The sequence below is a fragment of the Triturus cristatus genome, chromosome 5_2, assembly GCF_964204655.1.
Source record: "Triturus cristatus chromosome 5_2, aTriCri1.1, whole genome shotgun sequence".
Taxonomy (NCBI): Eukaryota; Metazoa; Chordata; class Amphibia; order Caudata; family Salamandridae; genus Triturus; species Triturus cristatus.
The window spans coordinates 65,087,080-65,104,145 of record NC_140588.1 but is presented as its reverse complement, the minus strand read 5'-3'; the positions used below and the strand labels follow the sequence as shown (position 1 = coordinate 65,104,145).

General features: G+C 42.9%; 1 protein-coding gene across 1 annotated transcript in view; it reads right to left on the bottom strand.

Moving 5' to 3' along the window:
• NFX1 (nuclear transcription factor, X-box binding 1) overlaps positions 1–17,066 on the bottom strand; it is a 660,521-nt gene that overhangs the window by 306,885 nt on the left and 336,570 nt on the right. Inside the window, exons 10-11 of the mRNA XM_085606860.1 lie at positions 14,196–14,293; positions 3,515–3,545 (exon numbers count right to left, since the gene is read on the bottom strand). Of these exons, the coding sequence (XP_085462986.1) occupies positions 3,515–3,545; positions 14,196–14,293 (129 nt within the window). The remainder of the gene's footprint in view (positions 1–3,514; positions 3,546–14,195; positions 14,294–17,066) is intronic.

Below are 17,066 nucleotides of genomic sequence, written 5' to 3'. Positions count from 1 at the left end.
AGTAATAAATACAAATATTTTATATATATACCTGGTGTGGTCTCCTTTCATTTAGCCACTCAAGAGATTATAGACTGGTAAACCAATGTCTTAGGAGAACATATAGCATATGTGGTTATTTATTTTTATTTTACTTGAGCCACCTACCTCTATAGTTATCCATTTCATGACAATTCTTGGTCCACTAGAACAGATGCTACCAAACATTTTTTTTAAACGATGGACTGTTTAAGCACAAGTATCATCTCAATGATGACGGGTAATAGTCAAATTACGATTTGCCGGGTGTGGTGGCGGTCTGGGACCGACGCACCAGTGGTCTGACCACTGTATTAGAGTACGGCGGTCAGACCTCCATGAGACCGCCGCAACCGCCGGGGATCTGTAATCCCTGGCGAAGGCATGGCGGTCTGGAGGCCACAATATGATTGGTGGTGTCACCGCCACAGTTTTTATGGCAGTGAGGCAGCCATGAAAACTATGGCAGTGAGGAAACAAAGGGGGCCCTACGGGGTCGCAGTTGCCTAGGAGTCAAGGAGTACCTGCAGGGGGGCACATGTTGTGCCCTGCTGTTGTGCAGTCACCCCCTTTCCTGCATGGCATGGACTTTACAGTCCTTGCTGTAAAGGAACGGGCTTTGGCATACCCATTGCAGAGCCTTTTTTATAGGCACCGCAGTGAGAACGACAAAGTACAGCGCTGCCTGACCACGAGATTACTCATAATCTGGAAGGTGGCCAGCGCTCAAGTTCGGTGGTCCTGGAGCGAGGCGCTGGTGTGGCTGCCAAACTCATAACTAGACTCTGTATATACAGTACAGTAAGGGTACTTATGCAACCATATTTCTCCAGAAGAGTTTAACTTATTAAATGCCATTTACAGCAAGCTTAGTGTGCTATCTACTTCAGACCATCCTACCACTAAAACACTTGATTTTATTGAAGTTATGATTTGTTTGTGACAACTGTCAGATCCCAAGATCTAAAACAGATCATTTTCCTTGTTTCTTTTAATTATCATTTATTCTGATTATTTTTAAAGACAGGCACATATTCAAGTGATTTTCTTCAAATCACAGATAAATTATACCACAAAACTGAAGGCATATCTTTTACAATAGTCTTGTAACCGTATTTGTGTATTCAGTGATTCTTGAATTTAGGCTTGGGGGTCACTGCTTGTGGTGATTTGGTGTTTTCGTTGCTCCATTAAATTTAGGGCGAAATGGCCCAGACTACACTTTTTTTAACCCTACCGGGGACGCGCATCCCTACTGAGCTCTGCAGCATTTCTCTCTTATCAAGTTGAGAAAGAAAGGTACACATGCTTACATTTGTGGTGCTTTAAAGAACATTTCCATGCTGTAAAGTTCAAACGTGGGACAGGTCTGCAGCGGCACTATTTCTTATTATGAAAGATCCTTGTCTGCTACATTGCATAAAGTTGATGCTAAGCTTTTTAGGTCTCGCCTGGCGAACGCAGCGCGAAGCGCTGCTGTCGCCAGCGAGATCTATTGTTGCTGACTTGCCTCGGAAGGGGGACAGGAGATGGGCACGCGCATGGTCTCGGCGGATTTGAGTTGGTGTACGCGCTTACAGCCACGCGGCGTGCACATCTCCTGTCCCCCTTCCCTCGCAAGCCAGCATGCAGTTTCACTTTCGTCCTCACCAGCCTCCTGTAATTTTTTTTTTTAAATGCGCTTGCGCGTTCCAAGCGCGGCGCGCTTTAAATATACAACATGCAATTTATCTGAAAGCTTCCATGTCAATTGCAAGCAAAACAAAGCCGTGGCTGGTAACACGCTATCCTTTAAACTGCAATTGATTTAATTACAAGTGAGAGAATCACGCACGAAGGGAAAAAAACGCGTGCAAATACTGAAACGCAGCATACTCACATTATAGTGCACCATACCACCCCCTGAGCTGCCAGACGCCACCTCGGCTACTACCGCTTTCGCCACCGCGCTCGTATGTTCAGTGTTTGTTGCCACTCATCGCCTCAGCTATCGCTTTGCCAGCGTTCGCGCATGCGTAAGCCACTGCCTCACTCACACCTGCGGCTCTAAAGAGAAGGCGGAGGAGTAAATTGACAAACTAGACCACATACTACTAAATAGCCAAACAGGTGTGACGGCCATATTGGATGTAGCTTTACTTGCTCCGTGATTAGCTACCCAAGTGACCTTGCGGACGTGTCCCGTTTATAGGAGTTTGTCAACTAATGCTCCATCTTGGCCACTGAGCTCCCATAAAAGCAACTGGAGAGAATTGTGATTAAGAGAAAACGAGTGGACTAAGAGGATCCGGGTTCTTCACTGACAGTCACTATCAATTGTGCAAGCAGACGTGGCTGGTAACACGCTACCCTTTAAACTGCAATTAATTTAATTACAAGTGAGAGAATGACGCACGAAGGGAAAAAAACGAAAAACGCGTGCAAATACTGAAACGCAGCATATAACTTTATAGTGCGCCATACCACCCCCTGAGCTGCCAGCCCCCACAACACTTTTCACCCTGGACTCTACGTTTAAATAGCCGCAAGTGTTTCCAGGCAAGGCGGCAGCTACATGTAATTAAATAACTGCTCTGGTGGCTCCTTTTTTCCATCATCTCGGACTCTGCATTTTTTTTTCCTTTGCCAAGCGATCAGCGGAGCTCCTTTCAAGGAGGGCGGGGGGGCTTCAACTTCATTTAATCTCCCCGTCCTGTACCCCAAAATCAATTCCAGCCGGAGTATCGCAAGATGGCAGCAGCCATGTCGAGCTGTATGTGTGAAGGGCGGCAGCTACATGCTACAAGTGACTTAGTAATTAAATAGGAGCATTTCTTTTCAGCATGAATTTAAATGTTTTCCATCTTGGTTGGTACTTTTGTGAGCTCCGTGATTATGTACAAAATGGTATGTCTGAGCTGCTTTGTATGTGTTCTGAGGAATGCTATCTTTTACCTTCTGCAGTGTTTATGTTCACGAGGACTTCTAAGAAACATTGGCATCTCTGCAACTTCATGTCCAAATGTAGCTCCGGGGAGTTTGTAAATAATTTCTTTTTTTTGTGCAGTTTTTTATAGCGCGAAATCGACCCCAAAATACTGGGGTGCTTTACATGAGGGATAGTTACATTACACAAGGACACATTCATTTTTGGTAGGCACGTGGAGATTAAGTGATTTGCCCAGAATCACAGAAGCATTTGCAATGTAATGTGTCTTGCATTACTGAAAGTTTGAGCTATTGGTGTTGCTAATAATAGTTCCATTATTGTTAGCAACGCCAATAGCTCAAACTTTTAGTAATGCGAGACCTATTGCATTGCAAATGCTTGTTACTATACCTATAAGTATGTAAGTATAGTGAAAAACAAAATATGGAATGCAGTACACAGTCCTTCCCCGCAGGGCTATATTCTACATTTATTTACAAATGACAAAAACAGAACACATTATTGATAGCTGAAGTGTTCTTATATATATATCGTTTGAAAAATATATTGTAATGAAGTATTATTTACCTTCATTTCTGATGACTGCACAAGGAACTTCCTAAGAACCAAAGGTGAATTGATTAGAAAACAGCAGCTGAAACATGTTGAAAACATAATAAAAAATAAGTGAAACTACATTTTCTCATTCATGAAATCCCACTACATGTCAACAAATTAAGTGAAATAAGCCACATTATTTAAAACAGGAAACGTCACGTTGTGTGAAAACCCATCAATTTTAAGTTTGCTCATTCCACATCTTGGTAGAATATCATGCTATGTTTATATGAAATGGGACGTCAAAAATTGACACAGCAACTTGCTGTCATTAAAGAAAGTAGACAATAATCTCAAACTTTTTTGCAATGTTATCATATTTGCGGAGTGTGGGCACAATGGCAAAGAGCCAGCATGCAGGCTCACGAAAATCAAAATGAAGGGGCACTCCAAATATGGAGTGAGCTGATTAGGCTAGTGAGGTAGATGGCAGTACCACGGCTGTAGCTGGCAAAACAACAGGATGGATTGGTTTACTGCAGCAGAGGTGGAGGCTGTGGCAGGGAAAGCCCAAGGTGGCCTGCAATCCAACCCAGTCAGAGGTGCCAGTGGACTGTGTAGCTGAGCTGTGGCATTCAGAGGAAGTCTAGTCAGCCACTTTACCACACTATCTTGAAACAAGAGGATTGAGGATAGCAGGCATGGGGCCCCATTTTTGTCCTGCAGGTCAGAGGCGAGAGGAAGGAGTTGGGGATATAAAAAGATACCACATTTTAGAGTGCCATTGTGAAGTCTTTTAAAGCCAGAATTACCTGCTATGTTTCAAGTCTCTTGAGCGACAATGTTAGCATCGTTCTCAGACCTCTCAAAAAGCATCAGAGACAAAGAAAACAGACTTTTTTTTAGACATGAAGAAATGAAGGCACACTCCTCTGACTTGGTTACATCGGATGTTTCTTCACCAGATTTGGGCACAATAGCAATGCTTTAACACACTGACGACAATACCTCACAGTTAAATGCTAAGTTTGACCCACTTGCAGTGGAAGGTAGTAACATTGGAAAGTGGCTTTGCAAGATCAAATCGAGAAGGTACACATAGACATAAGCAAAGTGCATGATGGAGTAGTTAATTTTTAAACCATAGAGGGAGCATGGAGAGAAGGAAGGAGCAGTTGAAAAACTACCACAAAAGTAGAAACATTAGGATTCTGGTATCCCAGATAAACTGGGAGTAACAACCTAAAGACCCTCATAACATCAATGATGTTTTCTGCCTTAGGCATCACTAATGAGGTACTTATTGGGGGAATATGGCAGTGCTTCTAGCTTAATTCATAAAAAACATGTCTACTGACAGCAACATTAGGCACCAATACCATGCCAGTTTTGCAGGATGAAGATTTGAGAAACAGAATATTGGAAGTGGATAAACAGAAGGGTAGAATTCTACTGGGAAACGGCACAATCCACTTAATTCCCACTGCCTGTTGTGTAGAGGTTGGGAAATTTAAACCAATGAGAAGAGATTTTACAGTGAAGTGGACCCCTGAAAGGATTCTTTTTCCAGCAGAACAGTTGCTAGTATTTATTGTAAATGGTACACATATTGGGATCCAGAGGATGCAAGGAAACTTGTGAGGTCCATGGGGAAGAGAGGGGTTCACGTATGCATTAGTGAGAGATCGTCTTGTTCTCATATGCGTGAATACAAGCAAAATATCACACTGGCAGGAACTGTTGATTGGAACAGATGTCCACCCAGATGATCCCAATGATACTAGAGAGATCGGGCTGAGGATGTTGAAAAATGCAAAATCTTCAGATGCCCAAAGACCCTTGGATTGACAGTGTGGGCAAAACTGCCTGGAGCTAGCCTGCACTCTAACCACAGCAGTGAGGCTACATCTTCCATGTGTACTCATGGTGATGACCCACTCTCACTACAACCAACAACATAGGTGGAGTAGGAGGATTAAAGGCTTGTAATACAGCCTCTCAGGAATATCTCAAACACAAAACACTGTTAAGCAAGCCTAAACCAACTCTACAGAGTGTGGTAATCCACTTTAGGCTATTCCTTACTTAGGACAGGAAACCAACAACCACCAATGGTTGCATGCTTCATCTTTGGGTTTCCTCTTCATGCAATATAAGCACCTTCCCTGGCCAAATGGTCTCTGATAATGATGGAGCTTTTGTTAAGATAATGGTTTGATTCAATTAGTCTCAACCTAGTGTGCTTAAGAAGTTCAGCTACTTCTCCAACTCTATTGATTCTCATAATCAAATTATTACCAGACAAGTTCTCATCCTCTGACCTTCTCTTCTCAGACAAATGTGCCCCAGGCTTAGCCCCAGTTTTCCCAGTTGTTGGTTCGGAATGAGGGATAAATATTGCATGCGTTTTTGAAGGTAGCAAAAACGTCTACAGAGGGCACGGCCCACCATGCAAACATATCCTGTGCCACGTTCAGATGCAGATGCCACTCATGATTTGCAAGATGATGACTGATGAGCTCATGGGCCGGATGCTGAGTATAGTTAAGTGCCCCTTTTTGACATGGTCACACCACTTTTTGCCTGGTATCTGATGCCGTTTTGACAGAAGTACACTGGGTCCCTGCTATTCAGGTTCCCAGTTCCAGATCTCTTTCCCTAAAATGGTATTGTTTCCCCGATTGGCAATACCTTTAGTACCCCTTGTAAGTCCATAGTAAATGGTACCCCTGGTACCTAGGGCAAGGTGGCTAAAGAGGGTCCCCAAGGGCTGCAGCATGAATTGTGCCACCCAAAGGGACCCCCCCAGCACCAACAGGCAGAGTGCCATTGAAGGCTGCATGCCATAGTGCAGAGGAAAGTGAAGACAGGACATGGCACACCTGAAACTGCATGTAGTATAGGTAAGCTGCCCCTACAGCAGGCCTTACAGCCTTAAGGAAGGGTGCCCTATACTACATGTGTGGACATATCTGTGAGAGCAGATATGCCGATGTGAATGCCAAGTCGATTCTTAGATATTGCAAGTGACCTGGGAAGCCATTTTGAGAACATGTGCTAGACACTGATGTTTAAGAGTTCCTCTCCTACATGATGGCTTCATTAAAACTAGAGATGTTTGTTATCAAACATCTTGTATTAATAAGCCCACACTGATTCCAGCATTGAATTTGATACATGCGCCCAGAAGGCACCTTAGAAATACTCCCTGAAAACAAACCGCCTACTAGTGTGTTGGCTTACTGGTGCAGACCAGCCTGCCACCACAGACGGGTCTTTGACCCCTGCAGGTGAGCACGCGCTCTCGTAAGACAGAAATGATGCCTGCACCGGCCAGAGGTTTTGTCACCTCCTCCAAGCAGGATATCAAGGCATGAGGCTTTGAAAGCCTTTGCCGCCTTTGATATGCGACCATAAGCATCCCCAGACAGGGGAAATGCCACCCCTGGGCCCAATTGGCACCAGGACAGGCGGAAAATGAGCTAATTAGGAGGTGTGTCCCCCTCTCGGGCTAGCACCAACCCTAAAGGGGGCTAACTGATGTGAACACGACTTTTTAAATTCCATCATCTTGATTTTGGTGAAATTTCTCTCTGGGTCAGTGTTATGCTCACTTCCCACAGAAGGTGGTCATGCAGAGGGTGTAAACACCTTAAAGGTAAGTAGCCTATTGGATACTACCGGTCACTCTCCTTAACGCCCCTAAATTGAGTATTTTGGTGGCACCCCTGACACCAGGAACTCAGATTCAATGGATGACTGAATGAATGATGGATTATTCTATAGCACAAGGCTATTCAGTCTTGGACCTGGCCTTCCTTCTGTATTTCTTCTGAACTGTTTTTGTTGGTTTTATGACTGGGCACTTTACCACTGCTGATCAGTGCTAATGTGTATGTGCTCTCTCTTGTAAACTTGGTAAGATTGGTCTACACCTTTTTCACATATTTAATCTACCTCTTAGTCCCTTGTACAGTGGTATCCCATACACCCAGGGCCTGTAAATTAAATGCTACTAGTGGCCTGCAGTGCTTCTTGCGCCACCCACCGAAGTAGCCTTTCAAACCTGTTTCAGGCCTCTGCCGCTGCAGGGTCTGCCAGCGCAGCTTACTGCCGCAGTGAAGTGGCATTTCAACTCTTTGCCATGTCTGAAACTCCCCTTTTACACATATATGTCACCCCTAAGGTAGGCACTTGGTAGCCCCATGGGCATGGTGCTGTGTAGCTTAAAGGTAGGACATGTGCCTTAGGTGTGTGGCAAGTCCTGGTAGTGAGATGTTGTGCATAAGAAACAGCAGAAGTACGGGTTAACCATGGTGGGAGCCAAGAAGTATCCTTCTAAGTTTGAGGTTGGAGATTTGGTAAGGGTGAGGAAATTCCAATCATTCAGGAAGGGTGAGTCCAAGTGGTCGGAACCTAAGAAAGTACGGAAGGTACTGAAATTGTCTGTTATAGTGGATGATGAAAAAACATCATTTAGCCATCTGCTCTTCCTGAAGTCAGCTCAGTTGATGACAATGATGCCTACAACACGGAAATTATGCGAAACAGTTACTCTTAACAAAATCAAAATAAAAGTTTATAAATCCATGTTTCACATTCCAAAATCAGCCTCACCAGCCCAAGTACGCCTAGAGTTTGGTTTGAAAAATCAAGTATTTCAACGCAAGAGTGCTTACATCAAACTGTGCTGGAGACTGCTTCTGAAAGAGGCTCCATTAACAACTTATGTTGGCTGCAAATCGAGGAGAAACAACTCAGCAACTTAAAAGGCTCCTGGGGCAACCACCTAAACCAGGCATACAAGAAGACGGGAACATCTGCATTTAATCGTGCAATCAACACTTCAACTCTGATCTGGTTGCATATTGCAGACAAAAATGCCCTTGTACAAAGACGACACGCCTGAACTCCTATAACAACCTTCAACCTCAAGAATATCTCTCAGCTCACTTCTCTCATGTTTTAAAGCACCAGTTTATGCTATTTCATTTTGGTTTCATGGAGACTAAAGATCTTATCCACTCCTGGAAATATCAGTCGCAAAATCTAACCGGTCAACTCTGCAGGGACAAGGCAGAGTCACTAGTACATGTTTTCTGTGCGAGTCCAGTGTCTTTGGAACAAAGGAAAAAACACCTGAAACCAATTCTTAGAAACCTGAAAATTCGCTCTTGCAGACAAGCAGTAATTACTTGGTTAAAAGGCACTTTGATTCCCCTACCCTGCAAGGGGGTAACGTTTTTACAGCTGCTTTTTAAAGAATTGTCGAAAAAGAACAAGCAGGGTTTTGTGTAAGGTAGAAGTACTATCCAACAACAACATTTTACAGCTAGGCTTCGTCAGCAACGCTGAAAGCTTTTAGGTTGGCGCCCTTTAAGACCATAGTTCGCACAAAAATCACAAATAGTTTGGTTGTGTTTGAGGACGCCTGTAGATTCGTATGACCAGCAAACCGCTTAGACAACCACCTATCTCAGAGAGTATTTTTTTGCTGCTATGGTGCAATCAAAGCAATAAGGACGGCCACATCTAAAAGTATTCAACTGTAAAAGGTAATCTTACTCTGGTCATTAACTATGCCGGATTCCTACCTCACAGAAGATCCAAGTATTCAGGTTGTACAAGGCACAGGAACTTTAACTTATGAATTGACAAAAGGACCTGTATTCGTGTCCTGTTGTCAGGGGGAGATTGAACCAGTAAGGACCGACGATGGCTAGAACATAAGTCTACTCAAGGCACTTGCACTTTTCCTTTAAATTGAGTAAGGATAGGTGGCACACAGGGTTTAACAAACGATTAGTATTATTTCTCACTCATTTAATTACATTTTTTATTTACCATAGTATTATAATTGCTTACTGACGTGTTCACTCATTTAATAGTATTTTTTCATAATAGTATTTTTATTGCAGGATATTTTGCACAATTTCGGAAGCAACTCTTTAATGTCAAAAATGTAAAAGGGTTTTAAAGTTGTTAGAGTGACTATTTTCTGAATGTATTTGAATTGGTTTTATTTGTTTGCAATGGTTCTAATTAACTATGCAAATAAAATAAACTTGAAACTAATACTAACACACAATAAAAGGTATCAGAATAAGCAATACAAATGTATTGCTCTCCATACATTGAAATTCACAATGAAGGCTTTTCTACTATTTATTTTTTTTTGGCTTGTTTTACAGACTGAAATAACGTCATGAAGGAACGCTAGGGAATGTCAGCTGATTCAGACACATACCACTTGTCTTTCTTTTCTTGGTGATGGTATTATTGAATCAATGAATTTCAAACTTGTGGAAACTGGACCACAGGCATGCATTCTGAAGTCCAAGAATCAAGCTGACTCCTGGGGGAAGTCACCTTGCGGCATGCAATGCAACGCTCTCTAACTGTCCCTGTAACAATATTATAGGAGGACAAACAAAAGAACTGAATCACCCAATCCTGATTGCATGTTGAAACCACCTCTGCTACACTGAGAACCACTTCCTATCCAATGCAGCACTTCAAAGCCTTCAAAATAAATATCTCCTTTAACGTTTTGCTAAATATTTGATGTTAGTCATGGTATTGAGTGTACTGAAATTATGTGGATTGGGATTGAGATGAATTACGTGGTGTGCTGTGAAATTATGTAATGGGCTGTAAAATGTTGTGGCATGATGTGGAATTTTGTTGTGTGGATTAGATGTATATGCTGTGTAATTGGGTTGTTGAGTTGAATTATAGGGTTTGTTGTAGAATTATTTGGTGTGGATTTGAAATGTGTGGAGTTGAATTGTGTTGCGTGGTACTGTGCGGATAGCTTTGCCTTTTTGGTGACGAAATATAAGCAAATAGGTAGGAGATAAGCTCCAGATCTTTTTCTTTGGGTGTTAAAAATAAAATAATAAACTGATGTCAGGACACTGGAGCCTTTATGGGGCTCCTTGGCATCATGTTTATGGGCAGAATGAAGTAGCAACAGAGGCAAAAGGTGCGATGGCAGCCCTAATGGAAAAAAAGAATACAATTCTTCTTGAGAATCTGCAATACCTAAAAGGCAGTAGAAAGCGGGATTTTAATTGCTAAATGGATGTCTACTACTCATGTAAATATACCTCTGGCCTGAAAAATGGTGTGGCTACATTACGTTTGACAACTCAACCACCTAAGTAAACCAATCACTTTTCTATGTACATACAGTGAGAAAGCTAAAAGGGATAATGCATCTTGCTACGGCAGAATTATGAATGAAGTCCGCATGCCGCCTGCCTTTCAGAAGCTGTGTAAATGAGCACTGCCAAGTCCGATTATACCAGGAGCAGATATGGGTGCACACTTTTATACTCACAGTTATTATTCACACTATATTATCTTCATTGAAAAGTCACTGCTAACACAATCAGACAAGGCAGTTCCTCACTTGTCCTCCAACCGGTGCCTTGAGAGATATGCATCCGCATCTTTTTTCTATTTCTAAACATTCAAGCTGTTCCCAGAATATGGCTTCTGTGACTTCAAACTCATCAACAGAATACATGTAATATTACTGCAAGTAATGTTTATGTGATAAAGGCATCACTATGTCTGTTAGCTTAGAAGGGAGACTGTAGGTCGGGGTGAAGGGAAACTGTTTGTTTTGTTAACCCGTTAAGCGCAAGTCTAATTGGGTCAAGACAGTAATATTCTAAAAGCGTTTAGAATCCAGTCAATAAAATAATTATACTGCTTTTAAAGGCCTGAATGTGGACGTAGTGCTTGAAATTCAGGTAGGCTTGTTTTAGAGCTGGTAAGTTAATTTGCAACTGATAGGACCGTTCACGAGGAACATGGTATGGGGAGATCGGGACCGCTACCCTGAAGGCGAACAATCTCATGTACGGTGAGACTAATGTGCTCTCCAGGACTGTTCTGGTCCAAGTTAATTAATTCAAGTCACTGCTGAGGCTGCGGGCTGATATGACCAGGTAGGTGATTCAGGTACACAACAAGCCAATATATTCCTCTCCAATGAATAAGTGTGCCATGCACCGATTAAGGGACCACTCGGGTTCGAATTGATTAGCTAAAAGCACACACACAGCGCTGCGGCCGCGCACAGCAGTTAGGAGGGCTTGGGTGGTGTGTCGCGCTGATCCAGAAAGGAACGGCCCATCTATCACCGGGGGAGGGAGGGAGCAGAGGCAGAGTGATTACACACCACACTTTGATTCAATGGCTGGTGCAGGTGCACAGCTGCCGCTGAGTAGAAGGCATGCTCAACTTCCAGTGCCCGCCTACAAAAGTGCTCATTCTAAATAGAAGAATGGTGTGGCTACATTACGATTGACAACTTGACCGCCTGAGTAAACCAATCACTTTTCTATGTACATACAGTGAGAAAGCTCAAAGGGATAATGCATCTTGCTACGGCAGAATTATGAATGAAGTCCGCATGCCGCCTGCCTTTCAGAAGCTGCGTAAATGAGCACTGCCAAGTGCGATTATACCAGGAGCAGATATAGGTGCACACACCTTTATACTCAAAGTTAATATTCACACTATATTATCTTCATTGAAAAGTCAATGCTAACACAATCAGGCAAGGCAGTTCCTCACTTGTCCTCCAAGCGGTGCCTTGAGAGATTCGCATCCGCATCTTTCTTCTATTTCTTAACAATCAAGCTGTTCCCAGACACGAAATTCAATGACAAAGTCGGAAGCAGACAGGTCCTCTGGCAATACTCCATGGGAGTAAACAATTGAGAAAAGGTGGGACAAGCAGACACCATTATCCATTAGAAGTAAAGTTTTTTAAAGGACACTGACTAAAGCGAATCAAAAGTTGGAGGCAAGGTCTAAAAGTTGGAGGCAGGGCCTAAGTCCATGGACTTAAGACAGCATGTCTCGAAGAGACCGCGAATGCGCTGCCTAGGCAACACTTCAAAATGAATCAAGTCATGTGTTCGCCCCTGCCCAGCTGCAAGAAACTGTCTTCTTCCCAGTCCCTTTTGGGAATGTTTCACCGGGAAAGAATTCAGAAATATGTTAAAATTATGCATGTTTTATTACTATTATGTTGGATATGTGATGGTTAAATTATGCTGATCTCTTGGTCCCTTGATTATCATTTCCTGTCCACCTCTTACCTTTAATCTTTTTACTCATCCCTTCTCTTCACCTTGTCTCCTGCAGTTTTTCTAATTTCCTTGTAAGACATACACTTATAGGATTTATGTTTTATTTTACTTTCCCCCCCTTATTACAAGCATTTTATTGTGGTAGTGTTTCAGTAAATAGAATTGAGTTTAAGAATGCTTGATGTATTTAGCTCTTTTACTAATTCTTATGCATTTGATACTTGTGATCAATAAAATCAGGAAAATGAATAATATACAGGGTACTGCTTCCAAAGTAAGATAGTGCTGCAGTAAGTAAGTCTCTAAGATCACTACTGCAGTCAATGATGGCAAATATGCCCAGCGTGAATAAAAAAAGGAAAAGTAAAAATAATGTTAATTTGCATACTTTACCAGACACAACCATAGAACATCAAATACTCATCCATGGTATAAGGAACTAGAACGTGCTAGAAAGAGAAGCATTGCTGGTGTAATGGTTCCAAAGCAAAGTATGCAAATGAAATGGTGTTTTACAAAAGATGAAGAAAAGAACTTTGCCAGTTTCGACAGCAGGTCAGACAAAAAAAACTTTTATCTTGAACAAACGTTTCTTAGAATTCTACACTGACACTACCATCACTAAATAAAACAGGTGTGTAAAAACAAGCATTGGCAAAGCCAATAGGTCACGCCTTAGTCTCATTTACATGCTGTACAGCATCATAGGAGATGCTTCAGAACAAAGGAAAGATTAAAAAAAGAACAAAACAATAGGCACAATGATGCGGTCGCTGGTCCATGTCGTTTAGTAGGCACACGTATGCGTTAAACAAACATGCGTAAGTCTATAAAATCACTCAGTAACCCAGCGGCCATGTCATTGAGTTAAAAAAAATATATGTGTTAATGTATCTGTGGGTCGGGAGGGTGGCGGAAAGAGAAGCGCATAGGCGAGAGACAACATTGTGAAGCGGGGGCAAAATTACATGAAGGAATGAGAGTGGAGAGCGACATGGAAAAGAGACGGGGGACAGAAGCAAAGTGACAAATGGGAGCAACATTGACGGGTGGCACAGAAATATGCAGACAAACAACAGCAACTTGGGGGAAGGGAGCACAGAAGCACACAGGCCAGAGAGGGCAACATGAAAGCAGGTGAAGGACAGAAGCACAGAGGAGAGAGAAAGCAACCTGGGCACAGAAACTCACAGGTGGGAGAAGCTACATGAGTGTGGGAGGGAGACAGAAATACAAAGGTGAAAGAGCGCAACACACAGCGCGGGGGCAGAAGTACATTAGGGAGACAACTGGAAAGCACATGAACTCTCGTTGAGCGCTTTAAAAAAAACAAAAAAGTGCCTCTCAAAACGCAAACAGTGGAAAGACTCAAATAATTTTTCCATGCCCTAGGGGAAGGGAAAATACAACAAGAAGAAGTAAAGCTCACAGAAGCAAACTAATAAGAAATAAGAAAATCAGAGTGACAAAGCGGCCAACCAATGGTAAGCAAAGCGGGCTCTAAGTCCATTGTAAGCTAACAAAATGTCTTGCAATATACAGCATATACTTTTTTATTGGCGAGACCTAAAAACAACAATTGATATTGCCAAAAAACATACCTTAGATTTGAAACCGCATCTGCAGGAAATATTAGATGTTCGAGAGCAATTACCACATTCACCTTCATGGCACAGGTTTTCACACGTGTGAATAAAATCTGAAACACAAACACAATTAACTTAGTGAGCACAATAGCAATTACTGATCTAATTTATTAGTCACCAGTGCTGTTAAAAGAGGGAAAGACAGGCAAACTCAATCACACAGAGCAGACAATGTAGCCATGAATTTTTCTGGGGTCAAATAATGCCATTTCTGACTCCTAAGCTAACAAACAAATGTAAACACAATAATTCTTGTTTGTACACGTCCATAGGCTGATTCCTGTTTCCAGACAGTGACCATGCTGTCCCCTGGTAACACATGAAGAAAACCAATTATACACCCGTGAGCAGGATGAAAAACAATCGTACAACCCTAGAAATGTTTGAATCCAAAAATGTATGCAATTCCTGTGTATCCTCCCAAGCCTTCTTTGCTCTCACTTTCAGTAAAGTCACTTCTGGCGAAACAACCAAATCTGAGCTAATATCTGACATGCATTTGGATGGTATTACTCCAGAGTTAATGTCTTAAATAGATTCATATTCGATATAGAATAATCCACCAGTATCAGGAAAAGACAATCCTTTTTCTGTAACAGAAAATTCCGTTCATTATTTCACAAGACCTCAGACTAACCACCTCCAACAGCCATCAGCTCCACAAACCTTTCACCAGTGCCCTCAGATTCATTTTCAGAGCAAAATCCGATGGAGAGGCAGGTAGTCTGCATTCCGTGGTAAATACTGAAACAATTAAATTTGGGAGTCCCCTATAATGGACATAACAGAAAGAAGCTGAGCCAGGAGGGACAAAGCCATTGGCACCTTATGCATTATTTTTGCTAAACTAAGGCCACAAAGAAATTGGTAACTAAGAAGATATGTACTAGTAAAGCTGCTCGTTTTACTTAATTGGTCACATCATGCTTTACTTTGAAATAGCTGAGAGGGTTAGATAGTGCTTTAAGTGGGCTGAAAAGGTGGGTAACTATCGGCTGCAGACTAAGAAAATTAACTACGATTTGATTATAAGAGTGTAACTAATGGCATATCCTTATACATGGCTCCACCTACTCCTTGTTCTAGTCATAATTGTTCTCCTAAACCTGGTGTTTCTCTTCATTGTTCTCCTCCTGAATTCCTCCTTATCATCATCGCCTTCTGGTCCTCCTTCTCCTGTTGCTAGTTTTTCCCTCCATCCTCTTCTTCTCACCCTGGTCCTCTTTCTCATCTTGCGTTTGCTCCTGGGCGTCCGTATATTTCAGGTCCTTCTCTGGGCCCTCTTGGTCCTGCTAATCCTTCCAGTTAATCTGGACTTGGTCCTACTACTACCTGATTATCATCGCCTAGTGCAGGTTGCCCCCCTCATCCTGGGATCTGCACTTTGGTCCTACTACTTTTTCTGGTGCACCTCTTGCTCCTCCTCTTTTGGTCTGAATATATGCCCCCCAGAACCTCCTTCCCTTAGTCCTAATTTGGCCTGGTTGGCCTTGGTCTTCCTGATCTTGATCCTCTTGGTCCTGGTCATCCTGGTTGTTCTGGTCTTTTCCCTTCAGGTGCTAGCACCAGTGCTTCTGGTTTTCTTCCTGATCTACGTGGACCTGGTCCTCCTTGTTCTAGTTACCCGCGACCAGCCCCCTTAGCCCTCCTAGTGCATATTCTCCTCTTCCGTCTAGTCTGCTTGGTTTCCAGTTCTCCTAATCCAGATGTTTCTGATTCTTCTGCGCCCCCCCACAGCCCCTAGTCATGCAGGTATCCCTGATGGTTCAGTTTCTCCTGCTTGTGGTCTTCCACCTCCTGCCCTTTCCCCAGTTCTCCAGGCCTGTCACTTACCGTCTTTGTTTTTTAAGCAGTGTTCAGATTTTTAAGCTGGGAGTGAAACCCATGAAGGACAGAAGAAGATCCCTAGTAGTAAATCTTTTCAACACCTTTATTTCCTTTGAGGGTGCTAAACATCAACAGAACCAACCACATGAAAGCACTGGGGATAAAGCACCTGCTGCAGACAGCCATCAAGGTATAGCAGTAGCATATTTGCTCAGGTGGTTAATATACTTGCTGGAGAATGGGTGTACATTTGTGGGTCACAGATGAAAAGCATAGTTAATAGGCTTGTTTCAGAGGATAAAGTAGGTCAAAGATTTGTATTTCATGTAGAATAGCTCAGTGGGTTAATGTTGGTTGCAAAAATCTTTTTTTTTTTGCCTGCAGGTCACAAGTTACAATCTCTGTATTATAGCTCAGGGAGTTATGGGCCCGCATCAAAGAGCTGCATGCAACCTGTAAAGCATTGGTTTAGAACCTCGCAGATTTGTTTTCGGTCTTGGTGTGCAAGGCCAAACTATCATGTAAAGCTAAAAGCTCTCGCTCACCCCCTGCAGCATGTGCCCCAGTGTTTGTACACTGGACAGAGGCACAGTAAGTTTCAGGACACAGTAAAATTTGCTAAGGTCCTTCATGCCGTCACGCGGTACTCAGCATTGTATACGACGTTTGCATGTGGCCCTGGCTCACCGCCAAAAGCTCTCCCCATATCTGGCCTTATTACTCCTCGACTTTGAAAAGGCCTTCGACACGGTCGACTGGTCCTATTTAATGAAGGTTCTTCAACTGATGGGCTTCGGTCCCCATTTTCTATGAGCTGTTCAGGTCCTTTATTCGAACCCGTGGGCTAGAGTCCTTGTCAACGGGGCCCTCTCTGACGTGTTCCCAATTAGAAGAGGCACGCGGCAGGGGTGTCCACTTTCACCCTTGTTCACGCTGGCTATGGAGCCCCTTGCTTGCCTCATCCGCTCTGACGTGGAGGTCCGGGGCTGGTCCTGGGAC